We start from the raw sequence: 22385 nt of genomic DNA, 5'->3' as shown, positions 1-22385 counted from the left end.
TTTCTTAAGTTTATCTTAAACACTAGCATCTTGATACGTCAGTCTAGATCAGTGGTGATCAAATAAATTCCCTTTGGGGCCACATTTTATACGGTGACGGTTTAAGGGGCCATCAAGAAAAAAGAATAAAGGTAGCGACATATGTAAAATCAGGTCATTATTATTTTCTTGTATTTTATATCTATAATCACTGTTTTATGTTTAATATTCACTTAAAATAAATACTCACAAAAATGACCAAAGCAGAGGACAAAAGTCCTTAGTTTCTACCTGATCCTTGACCTCACGTGGGCCACATACAATACAGTATGTTGGCCAATACAGTTAAAAGGCCGCATGTGGCCCCGAGGCCTGATCCAGATTGAATAAACATGTTCTGTCGCGAATACATAAAATGTCTTGGTGGCCAGGATTTGGGCCCCAGGCCTTGAGTTTGACACAGAGGTTTGATGAATTCTCTTGGCACGTAAGCGTATGTTTCTGTGCAGGAGCGACCCTCACCACTAGATCCACATTGGTTTATTAGTCCAGCAGGTTCCCTTAAAGCCACAAATCCCAGTGAAAGCAGTTTTGGCACAGAGTCGGTTCTGATCGGACCTGCAGGTTCTACCGTCACTTCACTCAATACGACAGAGACACAAGGCCATTTGTAAATAAAAATAAAGACGGTTCTCTGCTTATTTACTGGAAATAAATCTTCCGATAAATACTATTTTCATAAACACCCTGATGAACAGCATCCATAGACGAGACACGCGTGCTCTCGCGCTTCACATGGCTTCACTTGTGCTACGAGCAGGAAAAGATGCAGATGAATGGATGAGAGTCGAGCGGTTTTTCCAAAAAACACTAAAGTGGACGTAGAGCTGCACAGTTTTCTCAAAATGATAACGACTACATTTTGATTTTAACCATTATTTTCTACCTCCTTTTTTAATAGCATCACTTGTGAGCTATTCTTATTATCATAGCTATTATAGCAACAATAACTAAAACAAATACTCAGTAAAAAATACTAAGTGTGCAAGTCATGGTAGTGGTGAAGACATGAGCTACAGTCGTGCTAACTATTTAGCCAAGCTAACACACCAGCTGAGTTATTATTCTTGCTATATTTATCCAGAGGCCATTTTGTTTTGTTAGCTAAACTTTCTAAGCAGTTTTAGGTATTAGCAGATCATGTTGTTTCCATATAATTATTTATATTTTGTTTGCTGAGAGTTAGCTTGTAGCCCTGTTAGCATTCTAGCTATGCTAGTACTGAAGACCTATTTAGTTCTTGGTCTTTCTGCTTTTTTCTGTACTGTTGTGTTGTAGTCCAGGTCGACCACGATTGTAACAACTTTTCAGGTTTTCTTGAGCTTTTTGAGAAGCCACTGTGCAGCTCTAGTCACATCCAAAGAAACGTACGTTTCAAGACTATTGAGAGGCGAGGGGTTGGTTGAGGGTAAAGTCCAGACGATGATTGACAGGCGACGCCTCACTCTGCTCTGATGTAGTCCACGATAGGGAACGACAACGACATCATCATGCTGTAAGGTTTTGGTCTTCCTCGCAGTTCCACGCGCTGCTGGTCCTCGGCCACCCTCGCCTCATTCCGTCCATCGGCGCGGGCTCGGCCCTGGAGACAGGTCCAGACTCCCCTGCTGCGGGGGAGGAGCATCAGAAGATGCCTCCGGGGCTCCAGGCGGCGCTGTGGACCAGGCAGGTGCAGCACTGTATGGCCTGCCACCAGCTCTGGCAGTTCAAGGGCTCCACGTTGGCCTTGGCCATCATCACTTTGGAGCTGGAGGTGCTGATGCCGGACTGGTTCCCCGTGTTCACAGACCTGTTGAAGAAAGCTCAGGTGAGCGGACGCCCCGACTTTTTATCCTTACGTTTTTGGTTTTTTTTAAGAAAAATGATCATTTAAGTTTATGTGAAAAGTTTCCAAATTCAAGTTGTTGTTGTTTTTTTTTACATTAAATCTTTTTTTTTTCTTATGTTTTTAACATACAAAATTATTAATTTCTGAATTAGAGCTTTTATTTCAGATTAATTTAAATTAATTCAAAACCTTGAGTATTTTAGTTAGTTTTTCACATTAAAAAATGTTTTGTTTTTTTTAGAGAAAAACCTTGAGTCCAAAGTAATGATTTAGAAATTAATGTTATTTTAAAACTTTATTTATATTCAATTGGATTGGGGAAAAAATACAAATTGGTTTATTTACATTCAAAACTTTCCAAGATAAATGGATAAAATGAAATGAATTTTTTTTTAGCATTCAATCCTTTAATTTTCAGATGTAAATTGTGTTTCATTGATACGAAGATTAATTTTAAATCTTTGTTTTTCTCAGATTCATGAGTTGTTTTTTGCGGATTTGTTTAGAGTCAAAAATTGTTGCGACTTGAGCTTTTGCCATAGAAAAATAATTGTGGTCTTACAGACAAAATCCATCCAGACTTTGAGTCGTTCCTTTAGCTTGTAAACATCTCCCTGATGACCAGGGGAGAATAATTCTTCGCTCGAGGACGACTCGACAACCTCAGGCTTCCAGAACGTTGACCTGTTTTGTGGGGATTTGTCCACTTGCCAGATCTATAAGAAGCACCAGAGACTTCCTCTGAGACTTTGTTCAAATCCTGTGCCGTCATCATCTCTGCAGCCGGTCGTAAACGTTCTTCTTCCTCCCGACAGGTGGACAGCAGCGAGTTCATCCACTGCAAAGAGATGGTGGACGAGTATCTCCACAGCCTGGAGTTCTCGCTGCCACCCAACGCCGTCTACATCTTCCACGGCGCTCACCCCGGCGAGGAGGGCGTCGGGGGGCGACGGAAGCGACTGGACGAGCAGGACGACTTCTACGACGGCGTCGGGCGTCTGTACGACGAGGACGTGACGACAGAGTCCGAGGTCAAGAGATTGTTCGACACCCCGAAAGAAAACGTCTCCCCCTGCCCTCCCCTGCACCCCCCCATTAACTAGCCTTCACCGTTACTAACACTCCCTCCATGCACTAGTCTCTCCTCCTGGAATGTGACGTCCGAGGCCACGACCAGTTCCAACGTCTGACTGAGTTTAGTGAGATTTGAGTTTTTTCCCCCCATTTGTAACTTTTTTAAGTGTGTTTGAGGACTTCTTTATTTAAGGATCTCGGTGCTCAGGACCAGAGCCACAAAGCACTTTGAGACTTTCTTTTTAATACAAGTATATTTTTTCAACCTTTATTATTTTTAACTTTTGCATAATAAGTATTTTCAGTGTATCTTTTAAAAAAAATGAGCTTTAATTTTGACTAAATGCTGCATTTTCATAATATTTTTGACAGTTTCTATTCCACGCGTGGATCGTTTGTTTCATTACTTGTTACTGATGGACAGCAGCAGAGCTGTCGGTGCAATTCCCTCTTATTTCCGTAGTTTTAACTGCATCTCGACTGTTGTGGGTCCAATTCCTTCGTTCCAGTCACACTGGGATGCAGCAAAGTTACCGATGTAACGGTTTGTTCGCTCGCCGAGGCAGCTATATCTGGTTTGTGTGCACCACAGAAATAAAGCTACAACTTTGAAAGTTCCCTGTCGTGCTCGTGTCTGGTGTTTCATACGTTACTTTCAATGCTTTTTTTTGCAGTCTGTGGTGCAATACCAGCTGTCGCCAGTGGGTATCGCGCGCCGAAAACTGTTGGCTTATTGTTAGGAAATTGAGTCGGAGAAGAAGAGAGCGACTCGAAAGGCGCTGTGTTCCGTTTGCAGAAAGAGATTCACTTTTAAAGATTTTTCACATGATTATTGAATTGGAATAAAATTTACCGTTAACTAATTTCAGATTTTTAGCGGAGATGTTTTTTAATTAAGCTTAATACTTTCCAAAGTACCTTCAAAAACGTTGATCTTATTTTATAGCAGATTCGTGCACAATTCTAAACGACAACTTCATGTTGTACTAGAGTCTAGTTTTGTCATTCCTCATCAAATATCCTTCATTTTCAGAAATCAAAGAGCTCAGATTAGTGAAATGGCAAAGCATGAACCCGGAACCAGAGTTTCTAACCCGTGTGTTCTCTCTGGGTCAAGGTGACCCTGAGAAAACACAGGTGTTTCCACAGCTCTTACGGTCCACTTGAAACCACCTGCTTGAGTCGAGGCGTCCATGAACAGATGTTGGTCCGTGTCGAGGTAAAGCATCTACTGAACACAAAGCACGTGCAGGACGAGGGTTTATTGGTAACAGTAGATACAGCTGCTCGCTCAGAAGCTTAACCGTGTTTTCTGCTTCAACAACTTCATCCACGTTCCTTTCATACAAAATGGTGACATTTTGCGAGGTGGGTTAAAAGTATTCACATATTTAAGAGACGGCACCAGAATACATTTGTGGATGTGCTAGAAAATATACACGTACTCGGTTTGGATTAATTCGACACGACTGAAGAGCAGAACTCTTGCTTGTTTGTTTGCATAGATGATGGAAGAACACAACAAAATAACTGGGATCACAACACAAAAATAGAAATGCATAGATATAAAATTATAAAGTGTCCGAAAAGATCCTGAACAAATGAGATGCACGTCTCCTCCTCCTCATCATCATCATCATCATCATCAGTATCTTTGGTCCATGTGCACAATGTCATGATGGAATGTCAAAAAACAGGCAAAATAAACACAGAAATAATGATCAGGTGGTGTTGTTGCTATGGTGATGGAGGGCGAATCCATGGTCGTGTGTGGGTGGGTGTACAGCGGCCATAAATTAACTGAAAAACAAAACAAACAAAAAAAAGGTGAATTAACCAAACACGCGCAACAATGAATGAGAAAAGAGAAGTGACGATGAGAAGCCACTAGATGGAGCCACACATCAACTGCAGTGTTCAGAGCTCAAATGCTCCGGGTTTGCTCTCCAGAAGCGTCACTGCGGAGGAGGAGAAAAAGAGAGGGACTCACTTTTTCTTGTCTTTGTCTCTCTTCAGCGGCTGAGCTAAGGAGAGCGTCTCAGCCGCAACCTTCTTCCTGTTGAAGGCGTTCATCTCCTCCTCCAGGTCTCGCCGCTTCTCCTCCACTTTCCTCTTCTCCTCCTGGTGCATTCGCTTCAGCTGCTCGAACTTGTCGTGGAGCTGCAGAGAGGAGGAGAGAGAGTGATTAAGAGAGAGTGATTAAGAGTGAGAGAAGAAGTAGGTATGAATGAGGTAAGTGAAAAAGAAAGGAAGGAAGAGTGAGAAGCGAGGGAAGAGTGGGAGGTAAAGGAGTGAAAGTAGAAAAATAAGATTGAAATGAAATGTAAATGTATAAGTAAAATTGTAAAAGTTTCAATGAGGGGAAAATGGAGTTAAAGTAGAATTTGGGAGTAAAAGTACTAGTAAAAGAGTGAAAGTATGAGTAAGGAGTAAAAATACTAGTAAAAGAGTGAAAGTACGAATAAGAGTAACAGTAATAGTAAAAGAGTGAATGTATGAGTAAGAGGAGGAAAAGTAAAAGTACTAGTGAAAGAGGGAAAGTATGAGTAAGAGGAGTAAAAGTAAAAGTACTAGTAAAAGAGTGAAAGTAAGAGTAAGAGGAGTAAAAGTAAAAGTACTAGTATAATCGTGAAAGTATGAGTAAGAGGAGTAAAAGTAAAACTACTAGTATAATCGTGAAGGTATGAGTAAGAGGAGTAAAAGTACTAGTAAAAGAGTGAAAGTATGAGTAAGAGGAGTCAAAGTAAAAGTGCTAGTAAACGAGTGAAAGTATGAGTAAGAGGAGTAAAAGTACTCGTAAAAGAGTGAAAGTATGAGTAAGAGGAGTAAAAGTACTAGTAAACAAGTGAAAGTATGAGTAAGAGGAGTAAAAGTACTAGTAAAAGAGTGAAAGTATGAGTAAGAGGAGTAAAAGTAAAAGTACTAGTAAAAGAGTGAACGTATGAGTAAGAGGAGTAAAAGTAAAAGTGCTAGTAAACGAGTGAAAGTATGAGTAAGAGGAGTAAAAGTACTAGTAAAAGAGTGAAAGTATGAGTAAGAGGAGTAAAAGTACTAGTAAACAAGTGAAAGTATGAGTAAGAGGAGTAAAAGTACTAGTAAAAGAGTGAAAGTATGAGTAAGAGGAGTAAAAGTAAAAGTACTAGTAAAAGAGTGAAAGTATGAGAAAAAGGATTAGCAGGAGTGAGAAGAGGAGTTAAAAAAACGAGTGCAAGAGTGAGAGTCAGACAATGATTCATGTTAAATATTCACAAACGTGAAAACGTTTCACTCGTCAAGCGTGTGTTCGGCAGGTGAACTCTGACCTCTCTCTCCTTCTCCTTCAGCTCCGACTCCGTCTCTTTCACTTTGTTGACGAACATCTGCCGCATCTCTTCTTCTTTGCGCTGCAGGTCTCCGAGGAACTCCTTGCGTTTGGCCTCGTACGTCTCCTGGAGGCTGCGGGTCACAAGGGCGTGAGGTCAACCCCGTAATGCGTCACATTCTCCAGCAGGCGGCGCCACCTACCTGAAGGGCTGGCTGTCCGGGTCCGTGTCTTTGAAGCCCATCTCCTCCAGCTTGCAGCGCCGGTACAGCTCGTAGTGGCGGGCGTGCGTCTGCTCCCGCAGGTCCTCCATGTTGACCCGGATCAGCATCTCCCGCAGCTTCACGAAGTCGCAGTGACTCTCGTTCTCCACTAGAGGGCGACATTATACACCTTAACTCCATGAGGTTTATAATTACTCTTCCTGCATAGTCAGCAACAAAGGAGCCAAATATAAAACCATGATTCATGCCTGCTCCGCACTTTTAAAAAACACCTTTTAACCAAGTGTATTTAGATTAAAAAAAAATTCAACGGCAGGTTTTCCCTCTCACTGGTTCTTTTCACACCCCATCTGTCACCCTGCAACCACCCTTGGTCCCGCCCCTCTTCCCTTTCCTTCCACATCCCTGCATTCCTGCAGATTTCCTGCTTTGGAAACAGGGTGACCACAGAATATTTTGGATAAATCTCCTGCAATCCAATCACATCCTGACGATACAAACCTTTTTATGAGTCGCTCAGCAGTTTGTCCAAGAGACGAAAGAAGGAAAACTATCGGCACAGATGTGGAAATAATTCCAAAGTCTGGATAAGACATTTAACCGTAACATTATGACCAGTTTATTAAAACTCAGAGGTACCCGTTTACACAGGGGTGGACAATTACATTTCACCAGGGGCCACATTATATAGTGACTGTAAGGGACCGTCAACAAGAGGGAACAAAACCGATTAAAAGACATTTTATAACCAAGCTAAATAAGCTATACTACATATGCCTTCAATTTATTTTAAACCTCAAAAACATCCTATGGGGTCTTTATTTATGTAAATGAATATTGAAACATAATAATCGTATTGTCAGTTCGAGAAACATGATCATACTATGACCTCACAAGGGCAGCAAAAATAGGGCCAAAGAGCCGCACATTGCGCAGGTGATGAACACAACAACAACACAAGTGAAGCACAGGTACATGTTTCTGGCAGACGTCTAGTAAACTGTATCGTAGTACTCAACAGGAAGTCCCTTAACCTTATAAGGTCAGCAAAGACAAACCACACGATTTATTCAAACCGTAAAAACTGCTTCCTGTAGTACTTCCTCCCTTCCTACAGGGGGCGACTGCAAACAAATAATGAATACAATTGTGACTATTTTATTGTCTTTGATAGTTCATTATCTTGGCTTAAAGAATGGCATCTTAGACAGGTCAGCATGAACATTTATATACTTGACTCAACGACTTGGCTACATCTGGCCCCCGGGACTCAAACTGTTTTTATCATGTTATGTGGCCCCTTTGCAAAATAATTACCGATGTTGTTTTTTTAACCCCATTTTTATTTAAACAAATGACAACAACAGGAACGTCAGAATCATTTCTGCACAACAAACAGGGCCACATAGACACAGGTAAAGTGCCTCAGGCTGCCCTTGTTTAGGTCTAATATAGAAGACCTTTTCCAAATTCTGCATGTGAAGAGAACTTCAAAGCTTCTCCCCGGCTGGTGCGATTGCACGTCACGTGGTCATAATGCCAGCGACCCCCCGGCGGAGTCTTAATACCACGTCGAGCTGCGAGGGTGTAAAACAAAAGCAAACTTGTGGAGCACCAGTGGAATTAATGTGGCGTTAAGCTGCACATGTCCTTGTCTCTCGTCGTTCCCCGAGTCAAGCCATGAGTCAGTGAGAACCAGTCATGCCTGCTTCACCAGGGTCTGGGACTAGCTGCTCACTTGGACCCAGACTGGTGGGCGGAATCTGAATGACTTCGGGTCCTCAGCCTCCGAGATATCGGAGAAGATGAACAACCTAATGAGAGCAGACGCAGCAGAGCTCTGGGCGTCGCTTCAGAATGTTTTTAAAGTCACTTCAGTGACGACCATCGTTCGAAGAAACAAAACATTAAATAAACTCTTGAAAGACGAGTTTAAATATTTCAATATCTTGTTTGAAAGTTCCAGGTTGAAGGACAGACGCCTGATTGTGCATATCACTAGTGATGGTCTGATGAAGCTTCATGAAGCAGTGTCATTATATTCAGAGTCCACTAGATGGCGCTCTCTGCACTATTTTCCTTTGTTTTGCACAACTGTTATAATGAAAAATCACATAATATTTAAACTGATGGCGCCACCTACTGAACTCTAAACAACATGACATCGTTTCATGACGCTTCATCAGCCCATCACTCAAGGCCTGTGGGCCAAATCAGGCTTTAGGATCCAAACTAATTTAATAAAGTCCACAAAATACTCAAAAACACCTTGGTTGAATAAAAAAAATGTTTTAAATAATTTCATTACTGGCTAGTTTTTCAATTTGAAATATAAAGATACAACAATGTTTGCCTGTGAAACAACTGTGCTGCATTCAATGACACTTCGGTTTCAAATGCGGTCTTTGAAACATGATGCATCGTGATCCGTCACTTACTTGCGATGTCTCAACGCACAGAAATTACAGAGTAATCTTGAAAATGTATTTTCTGCGCCTGAACATGTCGTCTTCTCAGGGGCCAACAGACCCACTAGTCATTTTAAGTGGCCCCCAGCATACAGGAAACTTAAAACAATTAAAGATTGTTGTAGATATAATGACTTGATGGGAAAGTAAAATATGTTCATGCTTTAAGCAGAGTTTAAAAAAAGAAAAAAATGCATTTAAAGGGCAATTAATGTGTTGGTTCTCTTAAATATATCCTGGACCTCTATTGTACTCATCAATATGTGTCTGTTTGTACAAAACTCTCTTTTCATTTAAATATTTAAATTAAGAACAAAGACAACATTTAAGAACAATGGCACTGTAAGAGAATGGCAGCCTCTCCACTAGTTCCACAGCAACTATCTTTAACTTTCTGGTTTAAATCCTGGAAGTCTCCACCTCCAAGGGACTCATTGTATAAACAAAGCAGGCCGTGATTATAGTTGGCTGTAGTCAGAGTTAAGGCCTTATTACATCATAGTGTACTCCGCTCTTGTAACCTCTCGTTCGCCGGGATTTTAGACTGGGGAGAACTTTATAAAGTTATAGCTTTTAAAACATCATCAATGAGACTTTTACATTTGAAAGATTTGGGTGAGTCAGGACAGTTGGGTTTTCACATTAGTTGCCCTTTAACAAAAAAACAAAACTAAAATCTAATTTTGTTTGACTGTAAAATATTTAAAAAATGTTTGCACGCAATTTCTTTCTTTGCTTACAATTTGTGTGAGTTTAAAACCTTCCTAATTCACCAGATTGAACCGAAAAAACACCTTTAATTACTGGAGGAATATCTCCACGTGACACTAAAGCCAATTCCTTATCTGTGATTCAAACACAGACTGTGTTGACACAAGTGAGCCAACACTGGACGAGAGAGAAAGCAGGGTCTGGTCCTGAAGGTCCACAGATAACAATTTCCACATCCTGCAGAAACATTTACGGACAAACTGAAGATCTATTCATTGGACAATCCTTTCTCTGTCCTCGCCCGAGTGAATGGTAACTTGGAGACTCTTTGAAAAGGTCACAATAACCCCAACTGACATCTGGTCCCGAACACGAGCGTCACACAGACGCTGCTTTCAGCTCACATTTCTGTGTTTGGAGAGACGACCACCAGACACGAGGTCCACGGAAATCACATTTTCAAAGCGGCCACTCTGAGTCAAGGTTTGGGGACAATGATGACCCGCAGTGACATCTGACGAGGTCTGAAAGAATCCATCCCTCTGGTGACAAACTGGGTTTAAAAATAACTAGTGACCCCTGGGACAGCAGGGCCGGCGAGAGGGAGGAGAGGAAGGAAGGGAGGAGAGTGAGAGTGACAAAGAGCATTAACGAGAGGAAAAGGTCTGAGCTGAAAGGAGTCTGTGGATGAAGTGAAGGCAGGACAGATGTTTGGAGACGCCAAGGATGTTGGAGAAGAGGAAGAAGAAGAAGATAGAAGCTTTAAAAGGTTCAGTGAGGAGCTGAGAAGACGAGATTCTGTAGAGCTAGAGATGGAAGGAAGATGATGAATGGAAAAAAAATAAAAAGGGAAACAAAAAACAAAATGGTCGAAAATAGAGGAAGACCAAAAAACAATATAAAAAATAAGATGTTTATGGAAGACGTGAAGGTAGAAGGAAAAAAATAGAACCAAAAAAAACAATACAAGAAACAACAAATAAATCCAGGAATAAGATGAAGGAACTAGCTTTACATGAAATTTAAGAGGAAGAAGAAAATAGGAAGGAAGAAGACGATTGAGAAAGATGGTTTTAAGAGAAGAGGAAAGGGGAAGAAGAGAAAAATTAAAATTGGAAAAGTTTAAGAGAAAAAGGATTGAAGAAGAAAACACAAGGAAGGTTTAAAATAAGAGGGTGGAGAAAAGGAGATGGAAATGCTGAAAAGGGGAAAACTGAAAGAAGAAAAAAACAAGGACGAAGAAGATGAAGGGAAAGTGTTAGGAATAAAAAAGGAAGTATGACAGAGAAAATAAAATGGGGAAGAAAGAAGGCGAAAATGAAAAAATTAAGAGGGAAATAAAAATACGATAGAAAAAAAGAACTACAGACAGAATCTTGAAGTAAAACAGGAATAAGGGAAGAGAAGAAGAACAACAACAACAAGAAGATATTGTCCTCATAAGTAAGTGAGTTTTAACTGGTTGAGCTGTAAGATTGTGTAACAAGAACATCAGGCTTCAACTGTAAAGACCAACTAAGGTCACATGACCCCTTTGTCAAGTCAACCGTGGACGGATGAAGACGTTCATCTCCCTCTAACAACCTCCACATGTGTCGTCCTCACCTTGTACGACTCCCCAGGGGTACTGTCTGGCTCGCACCGTCTTGTTCCCCACCTTCACCTCCTCCACGCTCCCCACCACGGCGAAGGGCAGATGGGCCTGCAGAGGAACCAGAGGAGCTCACGACCCAGAACGCCGAGGCGAGGACGTTCATGACTCACGTTCATGGAGGAGTTGATCTCGCTGACCGTCTCGTCGTCGGTGGGGAACTGATAGATCTGGACGCCGTTGCTCACCAGCTCGCTCATGATCTTGATCTTGAATTTGTGGAGCTCGCTCTTGGAGATGGTGTCGGCCTTGGCGATGATGGGGATGATGTTGACCTGAGGAAGGAGAGCGGAGAGATTTACGAGATGGACGTTTAACCTCTTGACCTGCGGGACCATCGGTTCCCACAGTCAAGTTATTCCAGCTGGACACAGAGAATTCCCGAACCATGAGCTCAGAAGCACATCTTTAACAAGAAATCTCAAGATTGAAGAAGGTTTCAGGGGTGAAACATCTTCTCCTTTACTGGGTGAGAAGATCTTATCGTCCGAACCCGCCTCCGTAATTTGACTCTCATTAACAAGAATAACACCATTGTTCCCCCTCGACGCCCAAATCTAGACGCAGACGGAAAAAACTGCTTCTGGTCTTCTTCCTGTGACTCGACGATCTGGCAGACAGGACACGTCTGTTTGTGTTTCTCTGCATTCCAGGCAGAGAACTTCAGTGAGAAGATCCTAGATGTGCTTCTACCTCCAATAAATATGCAGAAATAAACTATTAGGGTCAATAGATTGGACAGATTTTGAAAATCAAATATAAATCAAATATGAATTGTATCATTGTAACTTGAGAAATAAAAATAAAATGTGATTAAGTAACTATTAATATATTAAGTATATCTTTAGTATACTTATGAGGAAAAAATTAGGTGGAAGTGATGTGACTGACGGCTGATGAAGAAGATAGAAGCTTTAAAAGGTGAGGTTCAGTGAGGAGCTGAGAAGACAAGATTCTGTAGAGCTAGAGATGGAAGGAAGATGAAGAAGGATGGATGGAAGGAAGATGATAAGAATGGAAAAAAATTAAAAAGGAAACAAAAAACAAAATGGTCGAAAAAAGAGGAAGACCAAAAAAAAAACAACCAAGAAACAACAAGATGAAGAAACTAGCTTTACATAAAATTTAAGAGGAAGAAGAAAATAGGAATTAATAAGTTGAGAAAATATAGTTTAAAGGAAAGAGGAAGAAGAAAATAGGAATGAAGAAGAAGATTGAGAAAGATGGTTGGAAGAAAAGAGGAAAGAGGAAGAAGAGGAAAATAAAAATGGAAAGGTTTGGGAGAAAAAGGTTTAAAGAAAAGGGGACGAAGAAGAAAACACAAGGAAGGTTTAAAAAAAGAGGAGAAAAGGAGATGGAAATGCTGAAAGAGGAAAAAAACATGGACTAAGAAGATGAAGGGAAAGTGTTAGGAATAAAAAAAGGAAGTATGAAAGAAAAATTAGTTGCCTTTACAAAATTACTCTTAAAATTTTTTTATTTATTCCAAAGAAAATTGAAAGAAATACAAGCCAATCTATTCTATTTAATTTAAAAAACATATGAAGGTGTTTGAATAAATAAAAAAAACCTCTAAGATAATTATTCAATATAAGTCAATACATTTTGAGGGAAAAATAATTAAAGTGATAAAAAAAAAAATTACAATTACATATAGGATTAAATTATGGGGTGTAACATATATTGATTATTTAGCAGGTTTTGAGACTCTATGCCAGGTGATGGTTAGAGTTCTTCAGTCCTTAATGTGGTCACTTACAAAAAACTGGACGAGGATGTCGGCCATGTTTATAAATCCATTTCTGCTAGAGCAGCACACGCTCGTGTGGAAGAGAAAAGCTGATTCTCTTTCAGCCGTAACCTTCAGTCTTCCCTCCTCCCTTCATTAATTCATTCATTCATTCATTCACGCTCCAACTGCTGCTGTGATGAGCTTTTTCTTCTAATTAGGAACAGACCGGCGTCACCAGCAGCAGGACGTGCAGAAACAATCGAAAATATGCAGCAACAATCACAAAACTTGACGGTCATTATCGACCCGTGTTTGCCGACCCACTGACACGGTTGTCGACCGGAACCACCGCAGATAATCATTTGGTTTCATAACCTGATGAATGAGAGACGGTGTCAAGAGATCGTTTTAGAGTAGAAAACTTGTAAAGTAACATTAAAAGCATTAAAGATTTTCTTCTTTTAGCCATTTTATATAAATATTACATATTTAAAAATATTCAGCAACAAATAAAATACATCCTTGTGTCTAATTTAAATGTTTTGAAACTTATTATACCTTAATAAAAATGTTGGATCAGTCAAAAATTGAATCATTATTATTAGACATAAAAAGTAAAAGGGGAATTTAACAGCAGAATAGTGAAGAGAAAAAAATAATAAATAATTCTAGCATTTCAAACTCTGCGGCGAAAACAGTTAAAAATTATATTAATTGAAAAAATATGTTAAATAAAGTCAAAATAATGTGTTTTATTTTATATTAATCACATTGTTTTTATTATCCTTTATATTGATTTTTTTATGTTAGAAATTCTTAGATTAAAAAAACTCCATTGTAAACTATGTTTACATTTTATATTCTATATTTATTTGTTACGCCAGATTCATTTGGATTTCATTTCATTATTTAAGATGTTTTAACTAAAGTCTTAAATTGTGTTTTTCACAAGAATTCATTGATTCCTAATTGATTATAAAAAATATTGTACATAATAGTATTTGTATTAACTTTATCTTATGATATAAGAGATCCTTATAATATTATCTGATTTATTTTAATCAACGTCAAACAACAACGTGGGATATTAAGGTTGCATTAGCGTAGAAACGGTTGTCGGTTCAAACTTATGGACAGGTCTGGTCTCCACTACAAATCTTCTCCCTAAAAGACAGTTCTGAAGAATGTCACGAGAAGCTTTGTTGAAATCTAATATGACGTAACTGAAGCCTGCTCAGCAATCTTCATCCTTTGAGGACACGCCCGAACATAGCAGTGACCTCAGGCCAGGAACTAGACTCCAGAAGAAGCGACTCCAGCACAACTGTAAGAGGAAGGGAACCCGAGAGAGAAGCAGCTGGTCCGTACCTTGCTGTCCAGCTTCTTCATGGTGACCAGGTCCAGGGACTTGAGCGAGTGTCCGGTCGGGGCGATGAAGTAGAGGCAGATGTGGATGCGGGTGTCGTGGTAGTTGAAGAGCGAGCGTTTGATCTTCAGCTCCTCCTGAAGATAGTTTTCGAACTGGGTGTCGATGTAGTCCACGATGGGCTTGTAGCTGCAGACAGATGCGACATTAGCTTCATTTAATCTCACAAATAACTCCTGGGATCAGATTAACATGAAAACTGCCGTTTGAGTCGAAGGCCGTGACAGACCTGCTGACCACTAACAGGAGTCAGCAGTTGATCATTGACCAGAGATTTGTTGTGTGTGACCCACTCGCCGCTCAAGTGCCTCATGAAGGTTAAAAATACACACCCGGTGCTTAGATGGTCAAAGTAAAGTCATCATTGACCGTTTAACTCTAAAGTGAAGCTGAAACTCTCTCGGCAACGAATCTAACTATTCAAACAAACGCAGTTCGTTTTGAGCCAAGTTCTCAAACAACAATCACTTCCTGAAATAAAAACGTAATTTGCATTCACTACAAATTAAGAGCCGATATACATCTTATATTGAGCTTTTTAATTACATTTTCAATAAAATACAGACACTGATAATCATGAAAAGGGGTTTTTAAAAGAAATTTAAATGAATAAACCATTTAATTACTTCTTAAAATGCTATAAAATAAAGTAAAATGTTTTTAAATATAAAAACTCCTTTATTACAAGTTATATTTTATAATATACTGTATTTGGATTTAAGTTTTTATATCAAACTAAATGTTGAGATAATTATATTACCAAAGAAAATGGATGACACTTGTATAAACGTATGTTTGTGTGTATTCTGATATCAGAAAGTAATAACATCAATATATACTGTATATATACATTTCAACCTATGTTTTGCACTAATCCAGATTCCCTTGGCTGAGACAGTTTTTGGACAAACTTTGAATCAAGAACAACTGATGTTAAAAACGGAACTGTCGTAAATATTTGTGCGAAATGCTGCTTAGTTTGTCTCAAGTTTATAGCAGCAAGAATATGACCATATAAGGGCAAACGTAAAAATACTGTCTTGATGAATTGTCGGTCATTTTAACCTTTAGTGTAAAAAAAAAAGGGAATAATCTTCACACATTTTCAACTCCATGCTAATCTGTGACTAGGATGTTTTCTTAAAAGCCACGTTCCCACAACCAGGACCACAGACACCTCGTGATTTATAGTCTCTCTCGGGGTGAAACGTTAACATTCTTAAAACGGCGATTTAAAAAAAAAACAACGTCGAGCAACACGTTCAATACTCAAGACTCCATCGCTATCATGTTTCCAAATACGTTTCCTCGGGCATCCGAGAGTCGAGTGGAAAGTCCCAGACGCTTCAAACATTTTTGTCAGAATCTCCCTCACTGGTGACCTAAATAAAGAAGTTTTCCAGGCTTTCCCGTCATGAATTATTCAATCTTACTTTGAGTAGAAAAAGTATACCTCCTTCTTTCCTTAAAAGCATTTCTTTATTTCTTTACAACAAGACAACAGTGGTACGCATTAGAGTCCAAATGCTGAATGTCTAATCCAAGTTAGACCCAGAGGAGGGAAAAACCTTCTCTGTTAAAACAAAAACAAAGATTTATTTTGCAGCTCTACATATTCAGGATTAATATAAATGTACTTGCGTCACATTCCACTAATCCCAAAGGTCACGGGCCAAGACGACACAGTCAACCTCCCAGAAAATTCCCAACTACACGTTAGCAACGATCCATCTTCCCCCCCCCCTCGTCTGTTCTCAGGCGCCTGTGTGACCTTTGGGGACCCCTTTACAGTCCACTGCGGGGTCCGTCCTTCAGGGCGCTGCTGTGCGTGGCCCCGCAGAGATGTTCGCTATCAAAGGGCGTGAGAGTTCTGAGTGTGTGCCGGTTCAAACCAGAGCTCACATTCCACAGCTGGATGAATAATACAAAACGCATATTTCCACTTTTTACTTCATTCAGCGAAGGGAACGTGGAGGAGGGCGTGTTTAGAATGAGTCCTCAAGGTCAAAGGTGGATCAAGGTCGCATGGGGCTTCAGGGTCACAAACATAAGTAACCACTGGATCACCTACTCCGGTCTCACCGTTTTGTTTTTTTTCACACAGTACTTCATATTTTATTGTAGCAAACTCATCTTTATAAAGATAAACTATAAAATAATCTCAAAACTTAGTGTCAGGCACTTATTTCCACACCCACCTTACTTATGGGGCCAACAACACAGTGAACTACCATGATGCCTTTCAACAGACTGGCTGGCTGGGCGGCAAAGCACCATAGGAGCTGTTCAGATCACAGTTACTGGGATTGGCAACTCATTCAATTTGGAGTTAGAATCAGTAACTTTTATGGCTGGTGTTGTTAACATGACATGGGATTTTCTTTGTGGTAGTTCAAATAAATGTTGAATAAATGCTGTTAATTTTAAGAAAAATCGTTTTTTTGTGGATTAAGTTCATTGGTGCAGGGTTTCAGGACGTAACCCCAGCATTAAACAAGAGACTACTTTATCAAGTCTTGAGCAGACACTTGTGGTTTGTTCTATAGCTAGTTTAATAATTTGGAAATGTCAATTTAGCTTCAATGCTTGTTAGTTCAGTCACTTCTGAACAATTAAACGTTTCTGAGAGCCTCACTCAAAACCAACAATAATAGTTTCAGCTCAGTGGGTATGAACCTACAGTGTATATATATATATATATATATATCTCTCATCATCATCATAATAATAATCATTTAATTTTTCAATGCATTTATTTTATTATTATAATTTCATTTATTTTATTATTATTGGTTTCATATCATTTTTTATTTATTATTATATATTTTAAGTATTATTCTTTTATTATAATTATTGGTTTCATATCTTAAGACTTTCCTATTTGTTCAGGCTTTTCCTTGATTTTCTGGAACTCCTGTTGTGTTATCAGTTTTATCTTGATCTTTAAATATATACTTTATTGAATATTGTTTTGATTGTTTAAGCGATTTGTGACCCTGGTCTGGAAAAGCGCTATATAAATAAAAATTACTTTCTTACTTATAATTGTATTCACTATAATGTTTACATATGTTGAATCTTTTTTGGGAACCTTTGTGACAACCTAAATTTCCTAAATATAGTTAAGAATAAAGGTCATTTTTTATCTTCTCTTAAACACGAGCCTCACCTGTCATCTTTGTTGATCTGGTCGCCGAAGCCGACCGTGTCCACGACGGTGAGCTTCAGGCGGACCGTGCTCTCCTGGAGGTCGTAGGTGCGCGGCCGCAGGTACACGCCGTTCTGGTAATGGCTGGCTTCCTCGTTCTCGAACATGGTGTTGAAGAGCGTGTTCATTAGAGTGGACTTGCCGATGCCGGTCTCGCCTGCGACGAGAGAGAGAGTGACGGTTAGATATAGCTCACGGGGGAGAGATTCATCAGCAACACGTGGGCGGAGGTTTAATGAAACAGAATCCAATATTGCTGTTAAGGTGTCACATGAGGGCGATACATCAGGCGGGGAAACAAGACTGCACAGGAATGTTGACCATTATTAACCATCGAGGGGGTCAGAAAAACCGTTGCCCGCTACTCACCCACACAGAGGATGTTGAAACAAAACCCCTTTGTGACCGATTTACTGACCAGTTGGTCAGGGAGGCTGTCGAATCCAACATGGCCGCCCAAATTTAGATTGCGCTTCTCGTCGTTCTGTAAAAAAAAAACAAAAAAAAACAAAATGTAGACTTAAATGTGTCATGGGAGGGTGGGAGGGGGGGGGGGGGTTCTGACATGATGAAGAGAGCCTTCTGCAGATGTGAAACCCACCACCCGACACTTGGATAATCGGGGCCTGCAGTGAGGATGAGCTCTCAAATTAATCCGTCTCAAGCTCGAGCACACAGTCATTTACAGAAGAGAGACGGAGAACACGTTTGTTTGGGACTCGTATCGTGATGGATTCGCTTAAAACAACCAGAAAAAAACATTCAGAACGAAAAAAAGGCACTGAGGTGGAGCATGCCTATGCCAAGGAGCTCATTTTACGTGACTTTAAAGAATTTAAATTCATGATTGTGGAAGATCAAAAGACAAATATATTTCCTGAACTACATTAAATTGATCAAGATTTGACTTAAATCCACTCAGAAATCAAACGATAAATAGATGTATAAATACAGTGCAGCCGACCATCTCTGAAACCTTGTCAGAAGCAGACAGGAGACGAGAAAGGCACCTTCGTACGTTGTGAAGGGGAAAAGACGGCACCTTGAGATGCATGAGGCCACCCGAGCTTGTCTGGCTACGACCGGCTGCATACTTGAACGCTGATGTCACCGAACACACACACACACACACACACACACACACACACACACACACACACACACACACACACACACACACACACACACACACACACACACACACACACACACACACACACACACACACACACACACACACACACACACACACACACACACACACACACACACACACACACACACACACACACACACACACACACACACACACACACACACACACACACACACACACACACACACACACACACACACACACACACACACACACACACACACACACACACACACACACACACAGCCATGAATGCTACCAGACCACGTCGCATATGCACCGAGATGCACTCGAACCTGACGGATAACTTCATTTTCAAATTCTAGCTTCAGGATTATTAAATCCATTTTAGACAAATGTCCAGATTGTGTGTCCTTTTGTCTGTTGTGTTGCAAAATAACACAATGACGACAATACCCATGAGCCTGATTTTAAGACCAGGTTGGATCAACTATACAACGCCATTGATAGTTGGTGCTCCTCGAAGATTGTATCATACATGTGGAAAATGAAACATCATCTTATAGCAGAGAACCAGGTATTTGGTGTTCATATAACTATCATCATAATAATTACCATCAGTGATGCGTTCCCTGAGAAGGAATGAGAAAACTGAGTTGTGCAACGTCAATGCGAGGGGTGTAGATATTGAGTGTTAACAGCAATGGAAAAATTGTTTATTTTAGTTATTAGGAAAGTTTTAAAGCATGCGAGTGAAAGCAGAAAACAAGAGAAATTCATAAGAAGGCTGGATGTTCAATAAAAGTGTAGAGCCTTTAAATGCATATATAGGTTCAGCGATGAGAGAGAGAGCAAGATGAAGTGAGAGAAGTGTTCAGAGAGTTCAGTTATTATTAAATTATAAAAGCGAGTCTGGAAGATATTCATTCCAGGGCTGGTGTTTCATATTTTACAATCTGAAATGCATAAAGTCTGTCCAGAGCAGCTGAAAACCTCTGAACATCGCAGCCATATTTGATAATAAAGTTCAAGAGTTTACATTTGTTATAAAACGGTTAAAACTGGAGTCCGTTTCCGTCGCTCCAACACAACGTCACCTCCGGGTCTTAATACTTTGCTTTATGGAGAAAAAAGGATCAATTCAGAGTGTAGCGGGTCGTTTATTCACCGCAAGTCAAACAAACATACAAATTTTTACGATCGATCAGACACGCTCTTTTCCGGCAGCTCTACGGGTCAATAGCTCCGGGAAAGACGGTCCAGTACTATAGAGCATCGCTATATTTAAGGGAAAGTTCATCATCTTTTTTCTTTGATTATTAAAGTCATTTCAGATTCTTACCAAATTGAAAATGACCAATAATACGTTTAAAAACATGCCATCATGTTGATTTGCTGGCATTTAATCAAAATGTATGTATGTGGTGGGAAGAAAATAAGCCTCCACTCTTATTTTTAATTGTCCTCCAGAAGTGAAACCAAAATAAACTCGGACCACCTGTGCATAACCGTGGTAGTTAAAGGGTTAACGTCATAGACAGTGTTTCAAACTGTATGTTGCTGAAGGTGTGTGGCGGGGGGGGCATGACATGACGCTGTGGTACAGATGGAGTTGAAGGAAAGACGACAGATTGTGTGAAGGAATATTGGTCCGTTTCCCAGAGAAACTGTGATGTCGCACCAGCTAGATCGGAGCAGTGGTCCGGTTTAGTGCACAGCCAAGCTCAACATCAACTTCTCCCTGGCATTCGTGACAAATGGTGTCAGAAGTGGAGTTAAGTGGAGGCTCAGTCTGCGATGAGATCAATTTTGCTTCCATACATACAGTACATCCTGGCCTTCTGGTGTCCAGGTAGGATTAAGATGGATTATGGTAAATCGAAATTCAAATAAAAAAAATAATAATAAGATTACACTTAAATTTTGTGATTTCTTTGGTTTTTATGATACTGTATCTATACTCAACAGAACAGTATCGATAGGAAAAAAGGGGAAGGCGACTTTATTGTCATATAATTTCATACTTCAATAAACTCTGTATACAATGTATCCATTATTTCAAATTTAAAGCTGATGTTTGGACAGATTTTGGTTTCGAAACAAATAAAAATAGTTACGACTTTGTCAAGAGCCATGTGGTCTGTAAATTCCAGGGTTAAGTACCTGGGCAATAATACAAATATATCCTTTTTCCTACAATATCACAATACAACTCGCTAAATCAGGTGATGACTATGCCCTCAAAGGACATTTTTTTTTCCTTTCGAAAAAAGCCGGTTGACAAAAACAAGGGCGACCAAAACACTCATCACTAATGACAATTTCCTCAAAGAAACATTCCTCATGACTGCTTTAGGGCATGAGATATAATCATTTCTTCACAAGTGAAGGTGTGTCTCTCTTGCATCACCATGACGGTCTTGAACAAACTTGAGAGTCTCATCGAGTCTAGTACTTCCTGTTGCTCACAGCGTTGGAGCAACAAAGACCGTGACTCAGGAGATCATTCGTGGTTGACCTGCTGCGCAGAATCACACGACAGAGCCGTGTGAGCAGAAGTGAAGATGAGCTTCTGTGACAGAAGACAACAGAACAGTGTGTGAACCTGGCAAACACACTCGTCTCAGCGATGAAGGTGCGACAAGAATTGTTGAATAACCCTCAAAAAAAAGGAAACAATACATACAAGTCAACATGGCATGATGGAGCAGAGAGTGACGGATGCCATTTATATTACTTTGTGAGCTTGATTCTCTGATGGCACACATATCCAGTTCCTCAAGATCAACAATAGGAAGGATGTTGCCAATACATGTTTAACTGAGTTTGACATCCTATCTCCAAAAAGGGTCAAAACGTTGAACACAAGTCCAAGTCGCATCTATTAAACATTATAAGTGAAGCAACTTTGGCAGGAAGTCTGTACAAAACGTGAAGTTTCAGTTTCAATTCTTGAAAGATAAGTTTAGCTTTCTGTGGTTTGTGTTACGATAAATCAATAGTTCTTCTTTGTAAACACAAGAGATACAGGATTTCCTTTTCATTACTTTCCAATGTTTCATCAAAATGTCCCGCCATCATGGAAATCAAGTTCCAAAACATTCGGACAGTATCTTTCCTTGCTAGCAAGTAGACACTGGTCTTTGTACGACATCAGTATGTTAAATAAAATATTCATACAATTTAGAGTAAAAGGTGTGTGTTTAAAGCTCTTGCTGGCCACATACATAAAATAAGGTGAGTTAGACTTGGCCCTTAGACCTTGAGTTTGACAAAAGGTACACAAAACAAAAAGGTAGATTTTGACAATTGCAGAACATTTTTTTTGCAAAATTTCCTCTTTAATCTAGGGGTGTGTATCGACAAAAATTGAAGATTTTTTTCTGATACTATAGGAACAAGTATATACTTGTTATGTTAAGTATTGCCAGAGTACTTGACATTAGCGTTAAGATATTTAGAGACGTCATGAATCTTGGCGAAGTCGTAACTGCTTTCCTTCGATATGAAACCAAAATATCTCCAAACATGAGCTTTAAAAGCTGCTGAAGTCCACTATATCCTCTCGTCCTCAGTCATCGCCGGGATCTTGCAGGATTACATTTT

At 39.8% G+C, this 22385-nt stretch overlaps 1 protein-coding gene across 2 annotated transcripts in view; it reads right to left on the bottom strand.

The window, feature by feature from the left end:
• Positions 1-664: 664 nt before the first annotated feature.
• septin8a (septin 8a) overlaps positions 665-22385 on the bottom strand; it is a 29106-nt gene continuing 7385 nt past the window's right edge. The window contains exons 2-11 of one of the 2 annotated variants that reach the window (XM_087806834.1): positions 18032-18146; positions 17624-17819; positions 14397-14583; positions 11410-11571; positions 11251-11347; positions 6446-6614; positions 6244-6376; positions 4932-5101; positions 4115-4117; positions 665-1828 (exon numbers count right to left, since the gene is read on the bottom strand). In XM_087806834.1, the coding sequence (XP_087662960.1) occupies positions 1663-1828; positions 4115-4117; positions 4932-5101; positions 6244-6376; positions 6446-6614; positions 11251-11347; positions 11410-11571; positions 14397-14583; positions 17624-17819; positions 18032-18146 (1398 nt within the window). In that variant the 3' untranslated portion in view covers positions 665-1662. Of the gene's footprint in view, positions 1829-3121; positions 4742-4931; positions 5102-6243; positions 6377-6445; positions 6615-11250; positions 11348-11409; positions 11572-14396; positions 14584-17623; positions 17820-18031; positions 18147-22385 lie in introns of those variants that run through there. The other variant, XM_087806833.1, reaches the window with a different exon arrangement.

Source organism: Callionymus lyra, chromosome 14, assembly GCF_982586985.1.
Source record: "Callionymus lyra chromosome 14, fCalLyr1.hap1.1, whole genome shotgun sequence".
Classification (NCBI taxonomy): Eukaryota; Metazoa; Chordata; class Actinopteri; order Syngnathiformes; family Callionymidae; genus Callionymus; species Callionymus lyra.
The sequence above is the reverse complement of the archived record's forward strand: the minus strand, read 5'-3'. Positions and strand labels throughout refer to the sequence as shown.